Below are 8,610 nucleotides of genomic sequence, written 5' to 3'. Positions count from 1 at the left end.
TACAACAGTCGCAAGACCACTCTCCGTACTACACCGCCTGCACTCCCTCAGTCTTGTCTCCAACAACTTCACCTTCCCCTTCTTCCTCTCTTGTGCCACCCTCCTTCCTTCGTCACATCCACATCGACCACGACTCCATTCTCAGATTCGATCTATCCTTTAACTGTCACACTACCCACTCTCTCATCATCATGTACTCATGTAAGATCACTTTCTCCACTCCACCTCTAACATCGTTACATACCCTCTCCACAGTTGTGTCTCTCTCAGTAAAATTCAACTAGATCAAACCCTCAAAACAGATGAGTGGATTTAAGATGTGTTGCCGTCGTCAGAGTGAAAGACAAGCAATGATTATTGAATTAAGTCCAAATAACTTCTTAATGATTTTAAATAAATCTAAATCTTAAAAATAATTATTGTCCGGTTGTGTGCTGTACATGTGAACAATATGATAAAGAGAATTTCTATGGTACCTTTAATTATTGAAGGGTTTTGGTACTGTTGATGATGTTTGTTGATGTGTATTTATGTGTCATTATTTAAAGTCCAAGTCAGTTTTAATTTTTTATTTATTTAAAATCCACGTCAGTTATATGGTTAATTGAAGTTCATGTTTTTTTTTATTTTTTTCCCGTATCTTTCTGGCTTCTTTCTCACTTCTTCTTCCCTCTCTTCTTGGTTCTTTCTCGCTGATGATCTGGCCCGGCGGGCCGACGAGCGAGACGGCGAAGGCGGAGAGTGCGATCGTCGGCGAGGCGTGGAGGAAGAGTGTGGCGGAGAGGGAGAGGACATCAAAGCGGTCGTGGAAAGTGACGGTGGCGCCAGGGGTGACAGAGGGTTGACGAAGAGTGACGTTGGCGACGATTCTCGAACCGGACAGGACGCATAAGCCCGTGTTCTTTCTGCGACTGAACCAGGCCAGGGCCTCAACCACGTCGCTCCTGCCCAGGATTTCTAAAACAAAAGGGATCATAGCGGGCTCGGGCTCCCGGGTTATAACGAGCGACGTTTTGGGCTTGTTTTTGGAGCCGGGAGAGCAGCCCTTGAGGCGCTTGACAATTTGTTCTCGCTGGCTCGCGAAGAGAATGTCTACAAATTCTATTTTCATTTTCCCGGTATATCTTCACAAAACGAGAAAGATGCCAGAAAGATAAAAAAAAAAATTAAAAACATAAACTTCAATTAATCATTTAACTGATGTAGATTTTAAATAAATAAAAATTTAAAAATGACATAAACTTAAAATAATAACACATAAATACATAAAAATTACACATGTAATACCAAAACTCTTGTTTTATAAAAGGTTAAGTAGTAATGAACTATGATAAATTTATTCATCATAGAAAAAGAAATCATTTTATATGTTTCTTGGAACCCAAACACGTTAATGATTATAATATCTACTCATCCACACTTTATACAGCTTCTCCAACGTAACTCAAAAGATTATATATATATTTCAATTAAAAAGAAAAAGAAAAAAGAAAATGAAGTATGAAATATGAAATATGAAAGAGGCCTTGCTGGTGAAGAAAGAAATGAGCAATATCCTGTTCCTACTAGGCACATGCGAATTCCTCCACATCTAGGGCTGATCTTGAATTCTTCATCTTGAGAATGACTACGAGACCCTGCGACTACTGTGGCCACTCCACAGCGCTTCTCTACTGCAGAGCCGATTCAGCCAAACTCTGCTTCTCCTGCGACCGCGAAGTTCACTCCACCAACCAGCTCTTCTCCAAGCACACGCGCACGCTCCTCTGCGACGCATGCGATCACTCCCCTGCCACCATACTCTGTTCCACCGAAGCCTCTGTTCTCTGCCAGAACTGCGACTGGGAGACCCACAACCCCTCTCTCTCTTCCCTCCACCAGCGCGGCCCCCTTGAACCCTTCACCGGCTGCCCCTCCGTCTCCGAGCTCTTGTCCATCCTCGCCTTTCGCGATGTCACCAAAAAAACTCTGCTTTCTCCGCCCCACGCAACTCCTGCTGATGCCTCCTTCTCCTCTGAGATCGAAGGCTTTTCTGATTTCTTTGTTTGGGACGCTCCTTCTGTTGTTACCATCGACGATTTGATTTCTTCTTCCGCTTCTTCCCACACCTTTCAGGCCATGGAGGTTCCTCCTCTGCCCAAGGTATATATCAACCGATTATCTACTCTCTAAGCTACACCCTTTTGGTGTATAAATACATGAATTATCAATGTGATATTTTGGCCATTATCACTAGTCACTGAAGATTTGTGGGTGGTATAATAACAATCAGGTAACGGCTGATCCGATAGATCATTACGATAGATTCTGTTACCATTTTAGAATTTGGGTTTGAGTATGATTCATCATCTAAAACTAGCTCCATGTGATAGTTTGGCCAGTATCACTAGTCACTGAAGATCTGTGGGTGGTATGATAACAACCAGATAACGGCTGACCCGATAGATCATTCCGATAGATTCTGTTATCATTTTAGAATTTGTGGGTGGTATGATGACAGCCATGTAATGGCTGACCTGATAGGTCTAATGATAATCATTACGATAGATTTTGTTACCATTTTAGAATTTGGGTTTGATTCTGATATCGTTCTCGCTAAGAAAAATAAGAAATGTAATGGGAATTTATGGCTTGTATAATTCTGTTTTCACTTTTAATTAGAAAATTGTCACATTGTTTTCAATCTTTTTCCTGTACAGAACCTTGAAAACAGGAAACACATATCTAAAACAAGTGACAATTTTGTAAATTAAAAGTAAAACTAGGAAATGACATCAACAGTAAACATGCCCTTAGTTTTTGGTTCAAGCCGTGATTTTTTAAAGACAGTAAGACCTCTCTTCTTTTTAAGGTCTTGTTTCTTGAACTGTGGGGATTGGTGGGTGAAGAATGAAAAAATATTAATAAAATCATCATCATCATTGTTATTATTATTATTATTATTAATATTTAGTTGTGGTTGTCTTATAGGAGAGTGTATTATTTGGATGTGAAAGAAGACATTCAAAATCTGTGTCTATTGCTACAATTTTGACTTGTTCAGGGTATTGTTATTGGTTCAGAATCGAAAGGCTGCTTGTGGGCAACACAGAGAAGAGATTCTAAGTCAGCTTCGTGAATTGGCCAAGTCTGAGCCTTTGGACCTTGAGCAGTATGTGCCATCTGAGAACTTGTCCTCGGGTTTTGAACGCGATGTGGAGCCTGATATCTTTCCTTCTCATGAGGTAAAGCTTCTACATCACTTCTTTTGTACTCGTGTTTTCTTATCAATGTTGGTGCTGAATGCTGATGCCTGATGATGAGTTCTTTGTTTATTCGTGTATTTGTTTAAGGGGTGGATTTTTGTTTCTCTAGATTGGATTTGCGTTGTTTATCCTTTTCAATTTGTTCATATCGAATTTTTTTCTGATTTTTTGTGGAGACTATATTAATTTGTTACTTAAAGAGGAGGGAGTTAACCGCGATTGATCTCATTTGACAAGAAAATATTTACATAAACTTTTAATATCTTCCGGATCTTAACTCACTTGTTGTAGTCACCTGTATTGATAAGATGAACCCAGGGTACAATATTGGCACTTAAATTTGATGTTGTAGTTCAACTGTTTATCAGATGAAAATAGTTGTAATGATGGGTCGTGAATGATACTCTTGAGTACAATTCAATTTGACTTTGACTGGAAAATTTTTTCACGACATAATTTTTATTTATTTTGAAATTGAGTTCTGACTCCTCTAGAGAAATTTCTTTAATGGCTTTTTATAATTATGAGTCCCAATTTCCTCTGTTATGATAAATCTTTTGCAAAACCTATCACCAGAAACATCTATCTTGCTTTGTTATTGTCAGTGACTTGCCTTGTTCTATTGTTGTTATGGACAAGCTAGGTCTTTAGGTTGCTCTTTTATTTAATGGTAGAAGTAGAACCATTCAATGATGCCTTCTTCATTGTATATGGTGTTATGACATACCTGCTTAAATTATTTCAAAAAAAAAAAAAAAATCACTGCTAATGTATTGATTTTGTATTTCAGTGGCATAGAGAAAGCACTGAGCCTATGTATCAGGTTGTTCCTCCTGACACACCATTGGGAACTTATACTGAAGAAATTCCAGTTAAACATTCTACTTCTGCTGTTGGGGAAACTGACACCCATGGCAACCATGGAGGGAATCCACCCATTTCTTTCAAGTCTGAAATCCTACCAACTACTCCCAGAGCTGCGGCATGTGAGTTAAATAGCCAAGAAAGAGATTCTGCATTATTACGGTACAAGCAGAAGAAGAAAACAAGAAGGTATTATTACTATTACATCATCTTTTACTATTACTGTTACAGTATCTATTTATAAATTTCTAATGCTTGAAAGTGCTCCTTTGAAACTATACTGCCCAATTTCTGAAATATTAAATTATTGCCTACAACATAGCCCAGGCCTTTAACTGTAACATGCATTGTTTTAGATTCTAGAAGTTTTTTATTTTATTTTATTTTTATTTCCATTTATACACAGGACAAGCTTTAACTTCTAGACATGATTGAGTTTTACAAACATTGGCTACAACTACAAGTGTTGTGGTTGGATATATTTTTGGGTTTTTGATATATTTGAGAGATACCAAGAAAAAATCATTACTCTGTGACATAGTTTTCTCCAATTTGTTGACCGAAAGCGTTATGTTCAGAGTTCAGACTTTTATGGAAGAATTCTGTTATTATTTTTATGAGATTTACTGTTCAGTGTGCTTCTGTAGTTAATGAGGCCTTGTCATCTCCTTGCTATATATAAATGGTTGTTGGATCGTTGATTAATTAGAGTTATGAACTGCGAGTATATGTATATGTCTGATCGTGAATTCATGATGATTGGTATTTGGTATATATGATTTTATGACTTTCTTAGATTATTAAATTGACATACTTTATATGGAAAACAACAGATTTGACAAGCACATAAGGTATGAATCACGAAAAGTTCGGGCTGAAACCAGGGTAAGAGTCAAGGGCCGATTTGCCAAGATGGATCAGGAACACTGAAATCATGGTAGGCTGCTATGACATTATGACTATAATTCTCAATATATACATTATGTAAGACGTGTCCCTTGTGTGGTGAACTTGACTATACTATACTTTTCAAGGGGTGTATTCTTCGATTCAGAGCACTAGGATAATATGAAGACTTATTCTTGCAATATAGTTGACAGCAATGATTTTATCATCCCCTTTGCACCATAATACACTGCACCGGAGGAAGACAAATGGTGCAGTCTTCTGTAAATCAGAATTAAATTTACTGGGATCGTTGGCCTTGGATTGTGTTTAGCGAGTATCTTGTGGACTTAGATTTTTTTCTCTTGATTCTCAAATATTAATAATGATGATAAAACTCAACTTGTGATAGCTTAAGGACTTCTTAATTGGTTTTGAACAAATGTTGAACAATCTATAGGGGCAACGGAAAGCAAGTTACACTCAACTAAATTTTGAATATTCTGAGAATGTGTTGTCTGGTAAAGGACATAAACTATCAAATTTGTCAGACCTGTTGTCTGGTAAATACTGAAGTATGTGTTGAAGAACAGCATTATGTTCTAATCATCTAATGTAGAAAAGCAATATAATTTGTTCCATTCTTCATGCATATTGCCAAATGTAATTTTCAGTCGTAATTTAGTCCATTGGTATTTGATTGAATGCAATGCATGGGAGGCAATGCTTGCAACTTCATGGAACCTCAAGTGCATTAACATCCAAATTTTTTTACACGTGTTCTGATTTCATCTTATAAATCTGATAATTTATCATCTCTTCATTTCCATATCATACCTATTTAAAGCATTGATACTGTGTATGACAGATATCATTAGCATTTAAAGTATATATGGTGGACATGGAGCCGAAAATATGCATTGGAGAAAGAAGCATTTAGCTGGCTAACGCATTCTTCTGTAGTTGTTTTACAAACAGTAGCTTGGATGATGTTTACCTTCTAGCAAATTGTAAGCTTGTATAAGTTTTTTCTTTTAAGAAATGCTAGTAACACATTCTCTAACGTATTCTTTTGAACATGCTCTATTATTGATTAAATTTTATTAAAAATCAGAGTTTTGTGAGTCTCAGATTTTATTTATCGAGTCACTTGTAATTTTACAGTTTTTAATAAATTTTAATCAATAATAGAGAGTATTAGAGATTGTGTTACTAGTATTTCTTTTTTTCTCTTTTCAACTGCAATTTACGGATGCTTAAACGTTTCAAAGTGTTAATTGTAGACACTAATCAGAGATATATATATATATATATATATATATATATATATATATATATATGAAAGTGTGAGATGTATATACCAAAATAAAATTAAATTGGGACATACTGCATGAATGCAGAAGGATGATGTGGGAAGAAATTGAATGGTGAATGCCTTGGAATGTATGCCGAAAAGCCACTGCTTACTGACCTTCAATAATTTTATGTATTTCAATCTCTTAATAATTTCCTTTTTGTTGCGAGTGTTAAAGATTTCACTTATTGATAAACTAACAGCTAATCAATATTTGGTACTGTTTATGCCCAAAATAAAGTGAAAAGAAAAGGACAACGTAGATAGAAATCATTGAGGAAAGAGATGATACTGTATTTTTTGTTTTAAATATATGTACTAGCTACTAGGCCAAAAAAAAATACGAAGTTGTCCTAGTAGCCGCAGCTGGTTTTATTTATTTATTTATATTATTAAATGCATCATTATGGCAATAAAATTGAAACTTGAACTTTGGGCAAACTATCATAACTCCTAACCATTAGGTTGACCTAATGGGTTTAGCTACTACCAAAGTAATTAGTCTGTACAGTACTAGCAAGTCAGCATAAAACGGATTGGTAAGCAGGGCATATGTCTTGCCCTTGCATCAATGTTCTTGATGCAACCAACACGTAAAATCAGTAATAATACCAAGCAAGATCAAAACAGAGTGTGTTGTGGCACATAAAAAATGCAAGTACGGTGAGTAATGATTTTATTGATGCATGAACCGTGCACCGTCGTGGTGGGTGCCACTCTACTCAAAGTGAACAAGTTTATTGGTCCCCATGGCAACTACTGTATATATGCCAATGCCATTGTCTCACCTTTGACCTTCCAATGATTCGAAATTAACGTGAGCCAGTGAGGTCTCTTTCAAACGCTTCTCGAATATCGTAAGCTTAAAAACCACATTCAATAATGGTAGAACCGTTATGGTTTCCCATTGACCTGAAAAGTTACATACGATTTTTGTTTTGTTCTTGTTTGTTTTTTGGTTCAACATAGGATGAGTTCATTGTATGCGGGTTGAAGTTGACCACGTTGCTTCAACCCCAAATGTGCTATTTGATTTCATCATATCTGATATACTAAATTCTTCGAGTTCACCTTTAATGCAAGAATTAAATTGTTATATTGAAAAATTAAAATCTCAGTCTTCAAAACAGGATATCATTGCTACTTGCATGTATCTATTAAGATATATGCAAGTAGCCATGTTAAAGATAAAGTGCAATTAAGTCTTATAAAATAGATACATTGCTAGTTACATATATATTAATACTCACTATTTTTTTTTGGTACAATTAATACTCACTATGTTACTATTTTTTGTAGTTTTACTCTTTTTTTTTCGAAATTAACTTTTATTTAATCAACAAATACACTTGTGACAGAAGAAAGAATGGTTTGGACTTCTGATAAAGGTCTATAAATTGAGGCATGTTACCGAAGCCCATGAAGTACAGAGCCCAAGAGTGTGACAACTGTTCTTGACCCAACAGTTTTTTTTTTTTTTTCCTGATGGAAGCTGAATTGATGGCATTCCTGTCAGTCAAATTGGAGTACGAAAAAAATATTTCTACTTTTGAAAGTCATTTATATTTTGTAGTATAGAGTACGAAAAAAATTTCTACTTTTGAAAGTCATTAAACCTAGACAAAATTTGATTTTCTGAAGTAATAAATATTTAGTGAAATACAAAAATTAAAAAAGATCAGTGCTAGTTTTTAAGATGATATTAAAAAAAAAATTATTTTAATTTTTTTAGGAATATACAAAAGAAAATGATTACACCAATAGTTATATCTTATCCCAGTCACTAAAATATATATAAAAAAAACAAAAATTATAACAACATTGTTTTATGAAAAAAAAAATATTAATTCAATTCCTACATTAAATGTTTGACTAAATTTCATTGATTTTGAAAGTACAAGGACTTGATTTGAAAAGTTAAAATTTAAAAAGAATAAAATCACTCATTTGAAAAATTTTAAAGACTAAAAAACAATCAAGCATATTAAAAATTACTTATTAGTCAACATGATTTTTTTGTTTATATTGAATTCAATTTCTCTACTCCAATAAATCGATAATAAAAAGAATTATTAAAGTTGGCTTAATAGTTGGAGTTAAGTGGATGTAGATGATGCCGTGTCAGATCTATGACCTTGATTCAGTGAAGACATTAAATGTAATGAGTTCAAACATATAAAATTTAAAATGAATAGTATATAAAAATTTTAAGATATTTATTGAGTAAAAAATTAAGAGCGTAATGGGTTCAAATACATAAAA

The 8,610-nt window shown here is 34.7% G+C and overlaps 2 protein-coding genes across 4 annotated transcripts; one reads left to right on the top strand and one right to left on the bottom strand.

Moving 5' to 3' along the window:
• Nucleotides 1-592: 592 nt before the first annotated feature.
• Nucleotides 593-1,111, bottom strand: LOC109796500 (AT-hook motif nuclear-localized protein 17). The gene has a single exon (XM_020356169.1). It carries the CDS (start codon nt 1,109-1,111, stop codon nt 593-595), a length of 519 nt encoding a protein of 172 aa, XP_020211758.1.
• A 380-nt stretch (nt 1,112-1,491) lies between these two features.
• On the top strand, nt 1,492-6,509 carry LOC109797936 (zinc finger protein CONSTANS-LIKE 13). Of its 3 annotated transcripts, XR_014434902.1 has the most exons (6): nt 1,493-2,142; nt 3,063-3,224; nt 4,036-4,298; nt 4,943-5,046; nt 5,863-6,004; nt 6,395-6,509. XR_014434902.1 is itself a non-coding variant. In XM_020358110.3 (5 exons), exons 1-4 carry the CDS (start codon nt 1,624-1,626, stop codon nt 5,037-5,039), a joined length of 1,041 nt encoding a protein of 346 aa, XP_020213699.1. In that variant the 5' UTR covers nt 1,492-1,623; the 3' UTR covers nt 5,040-5,046; nt 5,144-5,405. The 3 variants fall into 3 exon arrangements, 2 of the variants coding, with proteins under 2 accessions (XP_020213699.1, XP_020213698.1); XM_020358110.3 differs by lacking the exons at nt 5,863-6,004; nt 6,395-6,509 and adding an exon at nt 5,144-5,405 and having other exon boundaries at nt 1,492-2,142; XM_020358109.3 differs by having other exon boundaries at nt 5,863-6,474.
• The last annotated feature ends 2,101 nt before the right edge of the window (nt 6,510-8,610 follow it).

The sequence above is a fragment of the Cajanus cajan genome, chromosome 6 (genome assembly GCF_000230855.2).
Source record: "Cajanus cajan strain Asha chromosome 6, NIPB_CcT2T_4, whole genome shotgun sequence".
Classification (NCBI taxonomy): Eukaryota; Viridiplantae; Streptophyta; class Magnoliopsida; order Fabales; family Fabaceae; genus Cajanus; species Cajanus cajan.
The sequence above is the reverse complement of the archived record's forward strand: the minus strand, read 5'-3'. Positions and strand labels throughout refer to the sequence as shown.

Excerpts from the sequence above, each read along its gene's own strand:
- LOC109796500 (XM_020356169.1), bottom strand. The coding sequence starts at position 1,111 with ATGAAAATAGAATTTGTAGACATTCTCTTCGCGAGCCAGCGAGAACAA.
- LOC109797936 (XM_020358109.3), top strand. The coding sequence starts at position 1,624 with ATGACTACGAGACCCTGCGACTACTGTGGCCACTCCACAGCGCTTCTC. Across the intron at positions 2,143-3,062 it reads AGGTTCCTCCTCTGCCCAAG|AATCGAAAGGCTGCTTGTGG; the intron begins GTATATATCAAC and ends TTATTGGTTCAG. Across the intron at positions 3,225-4,035 it reads ATATCTTTCCTTCTCATGAG|TGGCATAGAGAAAGCACTGA; the intron begins GTAAAGCTTCTA and ends TTTGTATTTCAG.